Source organism: Vitis riparia, chromosome 4, assembly GCF_004353265.1.
Source record: "Vitis riparia cultivar Riparia Gloire de Montpellier isolate 1030 chromosome 4, EGFV_Vit.rip_1.0, whole genome shotgun sequence".
Lineage (NCBI taxonomy): Eukaryota > Viridiplantae > Streptophyta > Magnoliopsida > Vitales > Vitaceae > Vitis > Vitis riparia.
In genome coordinates, this window is record NC_048434.1 from 3,630,084 (window position 1) to 3,646,329 (window position 16,246).

At 33.2% G+C, this 16,246-nt stretch overlaps 4 protein-coding genes across 6 annotated transcripts; 3 read left to right on the plus strand and 1 right to left on the minus strand.

The window, feature by feature from the left end:
* Positions 1-353: 353 nt before the first annotated feature.
* LOC117912714 (BURP domain protein RD22-like) lies at positions 354-776 on the minus strand. Its single transcript, XM_034827400.1, has one exon. The coding sequence runs from the start codon at positions 774-776 to the stop codon at positions 354-356; it is 423 nt and encodes a 140-aa protein (XP_034683291.1).
* A 212-nt stretch (positions 777-988) lies between these two features.
* On the plus strand, positions 989-2,232 carry LOC117913394 (BURP domain protein RD22-like). The gene is made up of 2 exons (XM_034828365.1): positions 989-1,257; positions 1,621-2,232. Exons 1-2 carry the CDS (start codon positions 1,189-1,191, stop codon positions 1,963-1,965), a joined length of 414 nt encoding a protein of 137 aa, XP_034684256.1. The 5' UTR covers positions 989-1,188; the 3' UTR covers positions 1,966-2,232.
* Positions 2,233-5,650: 3,418 nt separating this feature from the next.
* On the plus strand, positions 5,651-9,742 carry LOC117912221 (BURP domain-containing protein 3-like). 3 transcript variants are annotated; one of them, XM_034826729.1, is made up of 3 exons: positions 5,651-5,741; positions 6,001-6,115; positions 8,053-9,742. In XM_034826729.1, the coding sequence occupies exons 1-3, from the start codon at positions 5,703-5,705 to the stop codon at positions 9,549-9,551; spliced, it is 1,653 nt and encodes a 550-aa protein (XP_034682620.1). In that variant the 5' UTR covers positions 5,651-5,702; the 3' UTR covers positions 9,552-9,742. The 3 variants fall into 3 exon arrangements, with proteins under 3 accessions (XP_034682620.1, XP_034682621.1, XP_034682622.1); XM_034826730.1 differs by having other exon boundaries at positions 8,056-9,742; XM_034826731.1 differs by having other exon boundaries at positions 8,356-9,722.
* A 3,462-nt stretch (positions 9,743-13,204) lies between these two features.
* LOC117913373 (BURP domain protein RD22-like) lies at positions 13,205-14,329 on the plus strand. Its single transcript, XM_034828330.1, has one exon. The coding sequence runs from the start codon at positions 13,438-13,440 to the stop codon at positions 14,179-14,181; it is 744 nt and encodes a 247-aa protein (XP_034684221.1). The 5' UTR covers positions 13,205-13,437; the 3' UTR covers positions 14,182-14,329.
* Positions 14,330-16,246: the final 1,917 nt, after the last annotated feature.

Below are 16,246 nucleotides of genomic sequence, written 5' to 3' on the forward strand. Positions count from 1 at the left end.
GCTTACAACCACTAGCAGTTGCCACAAGTTCATGCATATATGTAACTTCGATAGTAAGAAGATTCAGGAGAAATCAGAAACCCACATAACAACGACAATTCAGAGTAGTGAGACTTAAAACTTAATTAGAAAATGTTCATTTTTTAAAGAAAATTTAGTGTAAGTACCATTTTCTGCAAAATAATATAACTAGCATTGCCCTTATGTAACGGGGTATGTCAAAAAAGAAAAAAAAAAGGAAGGTAAAAGTAAAGTCTCATAAAGAAGCAAGTTAGAATGGGAAGAAGATGAAGCTCCACTGAAGCTGTGAACCGCAGCAGAAATATAGTAATGGAGTGAAAACAGAAGTGAGGCTAAGCTGTATCACTGTGACGAGGAAGGAAATGGCAAACAGGGACAGTTCCTGGTTTAACTTTCAGAACTTGAAAGGCGACATGCTTCGAGTTCCAAGCCGACGTATCGATATGGCAAGAAGCCACAATTTCAGCTTTGGTCCCATCCTCAGTTCCCATAAATGGAAGCGTGTAAACCCTTGTCTTGTGGATTGCATGGCAGTAAAACACAGCATATGGGTACTTCTGCTTATGGCACACCACTGATTTGTCTGCTACAACCTTCACTCCCACTCCCAGTTCGTATTCCTGGCTTCCCATTTCAACCTCATTTGAGATTGGTTTGATGTTTTTTCCAAGCTTTGAAATGCTGAAATCAATTAGGGATTCCAAGGATGTGGCACAGAACCTGGAATCTCCTTCTAGGGCTGGTTGTTCAAGCATTTCAAAGCTTTTCTTTAGAAAATGAACATTATCTAATTAAGTTTTAAGTCTCACTGCTCTGAATTGTCGTTGTTATGTGGGTTTTTGATTTGTCCTGAATCTTCTTACTATCGAAGTTACATATATGCATGAACTTGTGGCAGCTGCTGGTGGTTGTAAGCAATGCTTCTCTACCTCCTAAGGTTTACTGGAAATTGGCTTTGCCGTATACTCCGATGCCGAAAGCCGTGTGAGGTCTCTTACAGCCAAGTTAGTTTCAATGAACCCCTAAATCATATACACCATTTTTTTTTCCTTTTAGTTTTGTGAAGAAAATCATTTATTGTTAAATATTAGTTAGGCAGCTCATTCTAAATTAGCCCCTTGGGCATAATTTTAACCACTAAGGGGGGTATTATTCATATATGTTTCAATGAATTTGGACTCAATGGAAGGTGGAAGTTTAATCAATGTCAGCAAGGTTGTACTAAATGCCATCCCAGGACCTGTCTATATTGGGTACGGAAAACTATCGGCTCCTGACACCGCCACTGAAGACCAACCTCAAGACACCTCCAGAAAAGGCTACTTCTTGGAAAAAGATCAGCATTCCACCACAAAAATGAAGATGCACTTCAGACAAACTAAAAATGAAGCCACTTTCTTACACCGTCAAGTAGCCGACTCTATACCCTTTTCATCTGACAAGCTCCCAGAAATTCTAAACCGGTTTTCACTGAAAGAAGACTCCGAGGAAGTTGAAATAATGAAGGAAACGACACAAGACTAAACAACCAGCCCTGGAAGGAGATTCTAGGTTCTGTGCCACATCCTTGGAATCCCTAATTGATTTCAGTCAAAGCTTGGAAAAAACATCAAACCAATCTCAAATGAGGTTGAAATGGGAAGCCAGGAATACGAACTGGGAGTGGGAGTGAAGGTTGTAGCAGACAAATCAGTGGTGTGCCATAAGCAGAAGTACCCATATGCTGTGTTTTACCGCCATGCAATCCACAAGACAAGGGTTTACACGCTTCCATTTGTGGGAACCGAGGATGGGACCAAAGCTGAAATTGTGGCTTCTTGCCATATCGATACGTTGGCTTGGAACCCGAAGCATGTCGCCTTTCAAGTTCTGAAAGTTAAACCAGGAACTGTCCCTGTTTGCCATTTCCTTCCCCGTGATGATCTCATTTGGATTCCTAAATAGATAGAAATCTGGAAAAAAAAAACTAAGCCTCAAGCCCCAGTTGCACAATTGCATCTTGTATTTTCTAATATCCATATCTTGTGTGCTTTGAATAAGCGCTGGTTCAAGGAATGTATGCATGTTTATGGGTACCATTTGCAACATAATTCTGTTAGGATTATCGTCTTGGTTTTTATCATATCACGTACTTCATCATTGATTAGAACATGTAAAATCATCCGAACTTGTGCCTTAAAAGCAAACAGGACTCCATGAGTTGTTCGGCCACATCTTTTGTCCCTGTGAATTGATTGGAGATTTTTTTTCTTCTTTTCTTAATTTCAATCGGTAGCTTTAACCATATTTATAGGATTTCAATGGTAATGAATACAATCCAAATGAAATTAAAAGTTAAAACAAGTGTTTTAGAAAGAAACATATCACTGCTCCATGCAACCTCTAGTGATATCTTTTTCATTGATTCTTTTTCCAGATAAAAATGATTATCCACTCATGGTGCAGGAATATTTCTCCTCACAAATCATATTTGGTCAGCGAGAAAAAGAGAAAGTGATAGAAAGTAAGAATTTAAGAGACAAAAACTCCAAAATGAAAAATTAAATTAAAGAATGGCTAGACAAGTTGCTAAAGCTGCTACTATGATGAGCTCTAAGGTGGTTTCCAAGTCTCCATTAGTCTTTAAGTCACCTCAAGTGTAAATTCAAGAAAAATCTCTTATAAAAGAGAAAGGTAACAAGAAGAAGAGGATAGAGAAGCTTATTGAGAAGAAGACGTACGTGGAAATGAAAGATCAGGGTATTGAGTTCACACCAAGAAAGTTCATTGTAAATCACTTATGTTGTGAAGATATTTTAGCTTTCAAATTCTAGAGTGATACTCTTTTCAATGAGTTGATGAACAGAAAAAAGACGAAAGAAATGATTCTTGTGCTGCTATAGAAAATCTTACAAACAAAACAAAAGAAGAAAAGTAAAGATCACATGCTTGTAGCAGGATCTTTGACAAGGGTTCCATCATAGCAAAAAGACAAAGGAAACAATCCGCTAAAACTTTATACATATATAAAACTTTATATATATAAAGTTAAAGCAGTGTAAGGATTAATTATTATATGTGTGGGGCATGAGTCATTATGATTGATCTAAGCAAATAAATTATTTGGGAGATTAATATTTGAAAAATGGCCCATCTTATGTTAGATTCCCATTAGTTGTTTTTATTTGTATATAGTTTTCTTTTGTTCTTAATTAACAAACACCTATTGCATTATTAAGTTTATGTTTATATAAAAAATTAAATAAAAATAAAACTTTATTAAATAACTAAACTTTAGTTATCTTATTTTTAATTATATTAATTTATTAATTAAAATATAAAAATTATCATAATAATCTTCTTGTTTATTTATCTTTTTAAAATATTTTTGTATGATAATTATTAGAGAAGTATAAACTTAAAGACTGTACAAATGTAAAAACTACAAGTCAAGGATTACAAAGCATAAATCCATTACTGAAGGAAAAATATATAATTTTATTTGACAAATATTATCCCTAAGGTTTACTTTCCAGTACTTATATTGATATTCACATTTGTATTACCACTAATGGTATTTCTAAATCTAATGGCTTTTTTGATGATCCCATTTCCCTATTAGAATGTAGTGTTACATGACATCACTCTCTTTCATTCCTATGCAATTTGAAAATTTCCATTGTTTTCGCCGGGCTTAGACCATGTCACTGGAACGGATATGTTAAGAGTGACAATTGTGATCCATTATTTTTTGTTAAAAATAAATACAATTTTAGTATTTTTGTAGAAATTTTAATTATTTACTTTCTGATCCATTATTTAAAATTTTAAATTAAATTGAAATTTTATATATAATCGAATTTTTACGTGTGGATGGTCCGTTCCAACCCATTATTATTTTATTTCAGTGACAACAAAAAGGAGAATTTCATTGTTTAATTACCTCAACAATGCTCATGTCACAATTATTCAAAGAATATAGTCCTGATCAGAACGATACTGACAAGTATTATTATTATTTTATTTGAATGATAATAAAAATATGACGTGGTCGATGGTAAGGCCCATTATATTATTGCGGTTAATATAAGCTTGAAATGTGACTTGCAAAACCTACTTACAAGATATGGGTTAGTTAATAAGACAAAATTAATTTGATTGATCTTTTTCAATCTTATCCTCCCAAGAAGATCTTGTTACGAAATAACAAGAATAAAAATCCACGGGTATAAGAGACGAAAATTCACTATATAAAAATTTGACACAGAAAAAAAAAAATTCGAACAATTATATCAAAAGCATAATCATCGTAACCCTAAAAAATTATATATATATCATCGTGTGTATATATATTGATACGATTCCTCTACTACCATCATAAGTCCTGTAAAAAATCTCATAATTTTAACTTCACCATATATATTGCATTGTAAGCTTTTTAGATTTGACTAAATAGAATTCGTGTTATTAAGCTCTAACAGATTCAATGGGAAAATTTTAAGACAAGTAAAATAGAGGAAAATAATGAAAAGGTTTAAATTTGACAAATTTGGTTAATTTTATACATACATTGAAATTTATTTATTTTTTTCTTTCTCTTGAAATAAATGAGCATTAAAAATATATTAATTTTGTATATTTTATTTTATTTTATTTCATTATAAAAATAACCACAAATCATATAAATTTGGTTTCTTTTTAAATTTACTTTTTTAATATGTTTTATGATTTAAAGAGAGATTAAATAAAAGGTGGCAAGTGGGGTATGATTTAACTTTACCTTTGTCTGATTGCCATAAGAAGAAATTGAATGCTAACAAAAACCTAGTCATAGAATATTAACACATACGTCAGGTTGGTAGGAGGATGTACGTACGTCATAGGTGACATCCATTTATAAAAGTAATTAATAAATGGTTCCCATTTTTCACTAACTTATAATCTATCTATATATTAAGAAATCTCTTTCATAGGTATTTCAACCAGTAATAGAACATGCTTTCCAAACCCATCCATCTTGTTCCAATTTTATTTTTTTGTCTTTTATAAAAGATTTATCAAATTATCAATTTTTTAAATAAATACTAATTTAATTGCGGTTATGATCAATTTCCTTTCAACCTCCTCCATGATGGCCTCATTAGTCTAGATCTTTTGGAGGTAGTGTGCATAGGTCGGATGGAATCAACTGTAGATAGTATATATCTAATAAGTTTGGTTCTTTCTTTGGAGAGCATGAGAGTATATACCCTGTCAAAAAATGCATATTGCTGTTTAAGAGCATGTGACAGAAATAACTCCAAAAAAATACCAAGTGGGGAGTATAATTTGTGCATTATTTAAACAGAAATGTATAAAGAATACTATCTTCTCCGGGATAAGGATTCCAATCGATCACCCAATTCCAATGGAAAGCATCTACCAAATAGATAAAAGACTATGAACAACCTCTCACACAGAATATTGTCTTAAATTTCAATTAGATAATGACGATGCAACGACCTCTGACGCATGAAAATCTTGCGTAGTTTAATGGAATTAGCTTTGTCTGTGTCTATGCCACTAGCATTTTGATTAATGCTTGTGGGACATGAGTGAGAGAAGAAATCCACTATAAATAGGAAGCCATGCACTTCCTTCCTTCCCATTCCGAGTTCTAGGTAAGCTAGCTTTGTACGAGTTGGATTAGTTTCAGAGCTTTAATGGAGTTTCATCCCCTTCCCATTCTGACTTCTTTCTTGGTGAGCCTTCACTTCCACCTTTTCCGATCTATAGGACTGTGAGCCGATATTTGTGATTACATTTTCCCTTTATTTGCAGTTGAGAGAACTCACGTATAGAAATTTTTTTTGTGACAAACTTAATGGAAATCCATTGAGATATATATTAGTTTCAAAGTTTCAATTTTTTTTTTTTTTTTTTTCATTTGTAGGTGGCTTTTCTTGATAACTTCTTTGTATTTCTTGACTGACATGTATATATGGCATGAACTTGTGGCAGCTGGTGGTGGTGGTGGTGAGCCATGCTTATTCTCTACCTTCCGATGTTGATGGGAAGTCGGCTTTGCCTATTACTCCCTTCCGGAAAGCTATGCGGAATCTCTTAATGCAGCCTGGTTGGTTTCAATAACTCTGCAACTTCCTTTTTTGTTGGCTCACAATAAACCTGTTTGAGAATTGTTACTAGTTTGATCGTTAACCAAATCATGCACACACACATGAGCATAAAAAAAATAATAATAATAAAATAAAAAGGATAAATTTTTTTATATGATGTGGTGATCATTGTGACCGCTACGTCAACGTAGTGCACTAATACTCAAGAATCTACTTATTAAAATAAATGAAAAGGGTTACAATGATGAAACTCTCGAAAAACACTTTTCAATTGCAACCACGCTTTTTAAAAAATGAAACCCTAATTTATAAAAGGATTAAATATGTAATATGAGCAAATTTGTTATTTATCATATATTAAAATGAATGAAAAGGGTTACAATGAAACTCTTGAAAAACACTTTTCAATTGCAACCACACCTTTTAAAAAATAAAACCCTAATATATAAAAGGGTTAAATATATTATAGGAGCAAATTCGTCATTTATCATATAAAAAAAAATTCTCCAAATACCCCGATAAAAGAGCAACAATAACTTAAAATTGTTTTTATTCAAGTATATTGTTGTAGTAAAATTGTTTATGTTATTCTATAGTTTGTTGCTGTGTAAGAGGAATATTAATAACAACTAGTTTCAAACATAATACTGAAGATCATATTACCATTTTTTTTTTCATGTTGAAGATATAATATGATTATCAAACAAAATGGGGTGACTTTGATTTAAAGTATTTAATTATAAGTTAATAATTTTAGAAATAAAATTTTGAATAAGTATAAACATGAAATAATCCAATAAAACTAAGACTTGATATATAAATTCTAAGAATAAAATATTATGCTCGTTTAACATAAATGTTAAAATTTTAATTTGATATTTAAATTTATAAATAAAAATGGAATTAAGAAAAATAAATTGAAATGATTTTAATGAATATAAAGTAAACATTATTTAATTTAATTTTAGTATATAAAGATAAAAATTAATATATATATATACACACACCTTTATAACTATATAATAAGTAATGAATATGTAACACCTAATACCATGCTAAATTATACTATATCAACAATTATCCTCAAAGTTTGGAAATGATGGCAAAGAGTTCTAATGTTTGACCTACTTACAAAGAAGACTTAGAACCCGTTTAATAGTGATTTTGAGAAGCACTCTTAACCTTTTTAATACTTGAAAGTTTTTATTATTCAAGTATTAAAAAGTCCATAAATGTTTTCTAAAATCAGTATGAAACATATTCTTAGAAATGACAACAAATTAATAGATTTAAGTTGTTATTACTCCTATTTAGGTGAACCTGCCTAATAACATTTATCAAACAAGTCATTTTAATTGAGTTGATGGCTTCAATCTTGACACTATTCATTTTGATTTATTTAGTTAATTTAGTGAATTGTTTTTAAATGATTATAATGTGGCTTATATATAATCATTTTAATTATCGTGTCATATTAACACGATTATAATTAAACCCCACATATCACTAGTTGTCGTAAATGAGAAAAGTATATTTCATGCGTTTATTTGAAAGCATATGCATAGTAGGAAACCATTTTTTCATATTTCAAAGTGTTATCCTAAAATATTTGTTAATTTATACGCTTTTAGATAAATAAAATAAAATCGAAATACTACCTTTTAATAATACAAATATTATATTGGATTTAGACGAGTACACATTTCACTTGAAAATTTTTGATAGGTTATGTTTACAATTTGTAAATTTTGTAATTTTTTTACCTTAACATGTGAAAGGAGGATCCAATTCTTACCTCTAATGATAGACTAACGATCATGAGTAGATATTAAATAACAAGCCCAACTGGGCCCTTGAGTAATAGACTTTCACAAACAATCATTCTCCAACTTGTCTATAGTAGCATTTTGAAATTAAGATGCAAACTCTCAAAAAGCAGGAAGTTCTACCGATGCTCAAAAGCATGCTAGCTCGATTGCCGAATATGAAGCAGTCTATGGAAACCCTCAAAAAGTAGAAGGAAGTCCTATCAATTCTCACAAGGATGGTAGCCCAATTGCCGGATATGATGCAGTCTATGGAAACCCTCAGAAAGCTGGAGGAAGTTCTATCAAGGCTCACAATGATGCTAACTCAGTTGCCGGATATGATGCAGTCTATGGAAACCCTCAAAAATTAGGACGAAGTTCTACCAATGCTCATCACAAAGATGCTGGCGCAATTGCTGGATATGATGCAGTCTATGGAAGCACGAAAAAACAAGGGGATGCTAGTCCAATTGCTGGATATGATGCAGTCTATGGAAGCACGAAAAAACAAGGGGATGCTAGTCCGATTACTGGATATGATGCAGTCTATGGAAGCACGAAAAAACAAGGGGATGCTAGTCCAATTGCTGGATATGATGCAGTCTATGGAAGCACGAAAAAACAAGGGGATGCTAGTCCGATTACTGGATATGATGCAGTCTATGGAAGCACGAAAAAACAAGGGGATGCTAGTCCAATTGCTGGATATGATGCAGTCTATGGAAGCACGAAAAAACAAGGGGATGCTAGTCCGATTGCTGGATATGATGCAGTCTATGGAAGCACTCGAAAACAAGGGGATGCTAGTCCAATTGCTGGATATGATGCAGTCTATGGAACCTCTCAAAAAGCAGAAGAAAGTTCCATCAATGTTCACAAGGATGCTAGCTCAATTGCCGGATATGATGCAGTCTATGGAAACTCTCAACAAAAAGCAGGAGGAAGTTCTATCAATGCTCACAAAGATTCTAGCCCAGTTGCGAGTTATGGTGCAGTTAATGTGTTTTTGGAAAAAGACCTGCATCCTGGGACAAAAATGGCTGTGCGCTTCACAAAAACCTCAAGTGCAGCTCATTTCTTGCCCCATCAAGTTGCTGAATCCATACCTTTTTCATCAAACAAGCTACCAGAAATTTTGAAGCGATTCTCCATGAAAGAAAACTCCGCAGAAGCCCAGATGATACAGAAAACAATAAAACAATGTGAGACACCTGCCATAGTAGGAGAAGTTAAGTACTGTGCGAGGTCCTTGGAGTCCCTAATTGATTTCAGCACTTCAAGGCTGGGAAAAAACATTCGAGTTCTCTCCAATGAGGTGGAAGCGGACATCCAGGAGTATAAATTTGGAGAGGGAGTGAAGATGGTGGGAGAGAAATCAGTGGTGTGCCACCAGCTGAACTATCCATATGCTGTGGCATTCTGCCATACACTTCACATGACAAAGATTTACATGGTTCCATTGGTGGGTGCTGATGGAACCAGAGTTGAAGCTGTAGCAGTTTGTCACCGGGACACTTCAACTTGGGACCCAAAGGCTTTGGTCTTTCAAAGCCTCAAAGTTAAGCCAGGAACTTTGCCCATCTGCCATTTCCTTCCTAATGGTCATATTGTCTGGGTTCCAAAGTAGGTAGAGATCCGCAGAAAGCCTCAAACCCAATTGCTGGCTTGCAGTTTCTGTAATATATTGTATGCTATTTGAATAACGGCAAGGGTTGAGGAATGTGTGTCCTAACTCCTATGTGTAATATTATTCAGTAACGAGTGACTGTCTCCTTGATTATTTATTTCTTCGAGTTAATTTCATTCTCCTTCTCTCAATTAAGTACGTCTAGCTCCCATAATTTTAAAATTTCAGTAAATATTAGGCTTATTCTTTTCATTTCTTATTTTCACTTATTACCTATTTCATTCAAAATAAAGGAAATGTATGATGAAATTTTAAATTTACGAGAATTAAATATATTTAATCAAAATCTTAAAAATGGTGAATGAAATTAACTTTTATTTTTCTGTTAATATTATCTATTGCAAATAAAAGGAAACAGTGACCAGAAGAATAGTGGCAATACTTACTATAATCATTTTATTTCAGTAATAATAAAAGCAAAATTTTCATTATTTAATTACCTCAACAATAATCATGTCACAATTACTCAAAGAATATAGTCCTGATCGGAACAATACTGACAATTATTATTATTATTTTATTTGCATGATAGTAAAAATATGACATTTATCTCTTTTTGTTTTATCTACTTAATTTCCAAACCCATCCATTTTTTTCCAATGAGTTTTCTATTTTTATTTATTTTATATTTTATAAAAGATTTTTCAAATTATCAAATTTTTAAATAAATATTAGTTTGATTGTGGTTATCAATTTTCTTGCTATACAAAGAAAAACAGCAAATCAAACGGTATTTGATGTTTTAAACTCTTTAACAAATCTAATAACTTTTAAAAATAATTTAGAAACCAATTAATACCTATTGCAACCTAAAAATGTGCTATCCATGTTGACAATTTATTACCCCATTTCCAATTGTAGTTGTAGATGAGGGAGATAATTTTCCTGATGAGGACATTATTATAGACATTATTACGATGGTATGGAAAAGTGAAGGATGCATTATGATGGAGCTTCCAACAATCGAGAACATGTTGTTGATGTATTTTAGTTATTTCTCTTCTAGGTGATCACATTCCTAATCAATTATATAATCATAATGATTGAAATCGATGCAATCGAAGCATTAAAAAACCAATGTGAAGGAACGAGTCTTAAGTACAAATAAATGGAATCACTTATAAAAATTAAGAATATAAAAAATAATATTTAAATTTAAAAATGTATTAATAATCTAATAAATTATTATCAAATATAAAGATATATGATCTCCATCACATTTTTCAACTGCCGTCCAACTTGGCAGCCAATGTCGCTACCCTCCTTTCAACCTCTTCCATGATGACCTCATTAGTCTAGATCTTTCGGAGATAGTCTGCATAGGTCCCATGGAATCAATAGTAGAGAGTATGTATATATCTAATAAGTTTGGTTCTTTCTTTAGAGAGCATGAGAATATACCCTGTCGACAATAATGTCGGTTTCCCATCAGAATGAGTTTGTAGAGGAGAAAAAAAAAAGGGTAGCTTTAGCACAAAATTCATATTACTGTATGTGACAGAAATAACTTTAAAAAATACCGAGTGGGGATTAAAATTTGTTCATTATTTAAAAAGAAATGTATAAGAATACTATCTAATTCTCCGGGATCAAGATTCCAATCAATCAGCCAATTCCATTGGAAAGCATCTATCAGATAGATAAAGCCGATGAACAACCTCTCACACAGGATATTGTCTTAAATTTCAATTAGATAATGACAATGCGACAACCTCTCACACATGAATGCCTTACGTAGTGGTTTAATGGAATTAGCTTTGTTTGTGCCTATGCCACCAGCATTTTGATTAATGCTTGTGGGACATGAGTGAGAGAAGAAATCAACAATAAATAGGAAGCCATGAACTTCCTTCCTTTCCATTCTGGGTTCTAGGCTGCTAGTTTTGTACGAGTTGGAGTAGTTTCAGAGCTTTAATGGAGTTTCATCTCCTTCCCATTCTGACTTCTTTCTTGGTGAGCCTTCACTTCCACCTTTTCTTGAACACTTCGTTTTTATATTTCATGGAATATAACTTACATATATGTCATGAAGTACTTGTGGCAGCTGGTGGTGGTCAGCCATGCTTATTCTCTACCTTCCGAGGTTGATTGGATGTCGGGTTTGCCTAACACTCCCTTCCCGAAAGCTATGCGGAATCTCTTAATGCAGCCTGGTTGGTTTCCAACTTCCTCTTTTGTTGGCTCATAGTAATAGTGTGTTGAATAATGTATTTATGAGTATCATCTATCAAATATTTCTTCAGAAAATATTATAAGTGTTTTTTCAATTATGATTTTTCATATTTTTAAAGATATTTCCTAAAATTTGATCAAATATCAAATGAGTTCTAAACTGTTTGAGAACTATTGCTAGTTTGAATGACCATAATAGACTAAAAAATAACTTGAGTAGAGATGAGATTGATTTATTTTAATATTTATGTCAATTATGGGGATTATAGGTAACGACGAATTTGAAAAATAAAATTTAACATCGAGTATAAATGAGTTATAATCATGCGAAATTATCAATAACCATGTTTTGATAAAATATTTGCTGCTTAATGCAACAAATTAAATGGCCTTAGTTACACCATCAATCATGGGTTTATGTGTGGCTTTAGAAAATATGTGTCCTTCATTATTTCTCAAGTTATTATCATCGTCATCATAATTAACCTTTTAAATTGTTGAATTTGCAAACACAACAAAAGACGGAAGTTCTACCAATGCTGACAAGACCATCCCCACTGCTAAATATGACACCCTTTATGAAAACCCTCAAAAAGCAGCGAAAAGTTCTATAAATGCTCACAAGGATGCTAGCCAAATTGATCAATATGATTTAGTTCATGGAAACCTTAAAAAGTTAAATGAAAGCTCTAACGAATCTCCCAAGGATGCTATCTCACTTGTCGGATATGATGCAATCTATGGAAACGCCAAAAAGCAAGGAGATGCTGTCCCAATTACCGGATCATATGATGCAGTCTATGGAAACCCCAAAAAACAAGGAGATGCTACCCCCCAAAAAACAAGGAGATGCTACCCCCGGATCATATGATGCAGTCTATGGAAACCCCAACAAACAAGAAGATGCCACCCCAGGATCATATGATGCAGTCTATGGAAACCCCAACAAACAAGGAGATGCTGCCCCAGTTACCGGATCATATGATGCAGTCTATGGAAACCCCAAAAAACAAGGAGATGCTGCCCCAGTTACTGGATCATATGATGCAGTCTATGGAAACCCCAAAAAACAAGGAGATGCTGCCCCAGTTACCGGATCATATGATGCAGTCTATGGAAACCCCAAAAAACAAGGAGATGCTGCCTCAGTTACGGAATCATATGATGCAGTCTATGGAAACCCCACAAAACAAGGAGATGCTTCCCCAGTTACCGGATCATATGATGCAATCTATGGAAACCCTAAAAAACAAGGAGCTGCTACTCCAGTTACCGGACCATATGATGCAGTCTACGGAAACCCCAAAAAACAAGGGGATGCTACCCCAATCACCGGGTCATATGATGCAGTGTATGGAAACCCTCAAAAAATTGTAGGAAGTTCTATTAATGCTCAGAAGGATGCTAGCTCAATTGCCGGATATGATGCAGTCTACGGAAGCGCTCAAAAAGTGGTGAAAGTTCCATCAATGCCCACAAGGATGCCAACTCAATTGCCGGATATTATGCAGCCTATGGAAACCCTCGAGATGCAGGTGAAAGTTCTATTGATGCTGGCAAGGCTAGCCCAACTGCCTCATATCGGACTGTTTACGGAAATCCTCGAAAAGCAAGTGGAAGCACTGATATCAATGATGGTAAGCCTAGTAGAACTATGCAATACGAGAGGGTCTACGGAAATCCTCAAAAAGCAGGCGGAAGTTCTGTAAGCGCGGGCAAAAATAGTCCAAACATGCAACAAGGACACCAAGATGGTACCAGTACAGGTAATGTGTTCTTGGAAAAAGACCTGCATCCTGGGACTAAAATGATGGTGCGCTTCACAAAAACCTCAAGTGCAGCTCATTTCTTGCCTCAGCAAGTTGCTGAATCCATACCTTTTTCATCAAACAAGCTACCAGAAATTTTGAATCAGTTCTCAGTGAAAGAAAACTCCGCAGAAGCCAAGATAATACAGAAAACAATAGAAGAATGTGAGAAGCCGGCCATAGAAGGAGAAGAGAAGTACTGTGCGAGATCGTTGGAGTCCCTAATCGATTTCAGCACTTCAAAGCTTGGAAAAAACATTCGAGCACTCCCAAATGTGGTGGAAGGGGAAATCCAGGAATATAAATTTGGAGAGGGAGCGAAGATGCTTGGAGAGAAATCAGTGGTGTGCCACCAGCTGAACTATCCATATGCTGTGGCTCTTTGCCATGCATTTCACATGACAAAAATTTACAAGGTTCCATTGGTGGGAGCTGATGGAACCAGAGTTCAAGCTTTAGCAGTATGTCATGAGGACACATCGATTTGGGACCCAAATGCTTTGGCTTTTCAAGTGCTCAAAGTTAAGCCAGGAACTTGGCCCATCTGTCATTTCCTTCCCAATGGTCATTTTGTGTGGGTTCCAAACTAGGCAGAGATCCGTCCGCAGAAAGCCTCAAACCCAATTGCTGGCTTGCAGTTTGTGTAATATATTGTGTGCTTTGAATAACTGCAAGGGTTGAGGAATGTATGTCCTATGAGCAATATTATTCAGCAATGAGTGACTCTCCCTTTTCTTTTCTTTTTTTCCCTTTCAGTACTACCCATTGCAGCAATTGCAATGCTAAACATGCACTGAGTATCATATCTAAACGCCCACCAGAAGACAGTTTGAGATTACATATATGAAACTATGGCTTGTAATGCTTTTATAAAAAAAAAAAAAGTTCTAGCATATTAAAAAGCTTGTAATATTTTTATCAATAGTACTCTCATAATATCTATATTAAAAATTTACTTTTAGAAGTGTTTTGATAACTTGTTAGGCAATAGAAATTATTATTTATTTTTTTTTTTAGGATGGCAGGGCAAAAATTGTCATGATCAGGAGGCAGCTAGAAAAAATTATGAATGGTAAATAAGAAAATTATATTAAATAATTTTATGTCTTGTATATTAAAGAATATAAAATAACATCATCAATAATTTTAATATATTTTATAACAATTTTTTTTTTAAAAAAATATTTCTAAAAGAATTTAGCCATTCTTTTAATTTTTTTTTTCAAATAACTAATATAAACTAATTGAAAATAATCAAATTAACTTTTGTTGTAGAGTTGTAAGTGAACTTGTAATTTGTAGGGAATTAAACCGAATTCTCAACCCGTGAGAAACAAAAATTAGAGAAAACACACGCCAAAGAAAAAACAATCACACGCACAAGACAGTATTTACGTGGTTCGACAATTTACCTACGTCTACGGAGTTGTAAGGATATCACTATTATCAGGGAAGAATACAGAGTACAACCTAGCGGTTACAATATCCTCTCTATATATATAACACGGTAACCCCACCATACTAAAAAACCCTAATTACAAAAGATGGTTCCACAATGGGTTAAACGAGTCCAACAGACCTCAATAAATCTCCCATTAAAAAACCATGCAATATTATTCGGGTCGGGTCGTCAAATCGGATCAAACAAAACTAGGCTCCACAAAGTCCAACATAATTAAATATCATTGTAGATTCATCATTATTTAGTTAAACATTAGAGTCCAAAATATTTAAACATCTCAAAATAAACCACCATTAAAAATTTATTTAATAAAATTTTTGTTGACAAAATATTTCTTTTATTCATAGAAGTAACAAAACCTATTAGTATGATAGAATTTTTTTTTAAAAATAATTTTCTATTTTTGGTTCTTAAGAATAAAAAACAAAATGTTTTTAAATAACACCTTTTAGTTATTTTCTAGTGTTTTTATTTGTTTTTTGAGGATTGTTTTAATAAATAATTATATTAACACATTGAATGATTAAAAATAAAACACTAAATATAAAAATTATTTTTAAAAATATTAAAAATGAGTTTAAAATATTTTAGGTTTTTAAATAGATTTTTGTTCTATAAAAACTAGAAAACAATTTTAAAAAACTGTTTTCAAAAACTATTTTTTGATAAATACTTTTAAAAACAATTACCAAACAAAACCTAAAATTTTTTATATGTTTTTTGTTGTTAGAAATAGCAAAGCAAACAAAATATGAACGATGTTTCCATTCATAGGCGGGCATAGCCATATAAGTGTTGCTTCACAGAAGCATATTTCAGGCTTTCAGCTATCCTTGTATGGAAAGCTCAGTCTATGTATCAATTTCTTCCGTAGTGTAGGGATCAATCCTTGAGCTTACTGAGATGATAGAGGTTTCATATTCTTGAGAAAGGCCTTCAAAGATTGCATCTATATAGTCTTCGACAGAGTTTATGGCCAACTAGAGGAAGAAGATCAACTGTGCTTAAAAGCATACTTCAACTACAATTTTATAAAAGTATTACAATTTAATTTCTATTTAGTAAAAATAATTTTTACAAATTGTTTAAAGAAAAAGATCCTTTTATAAGTTCATCTACAAACTTTTTTTCAACTCAATCTTATTTACAAGAGTATTAAAATTCAATTCAAATATATTGGTAAAAAAAGGTTT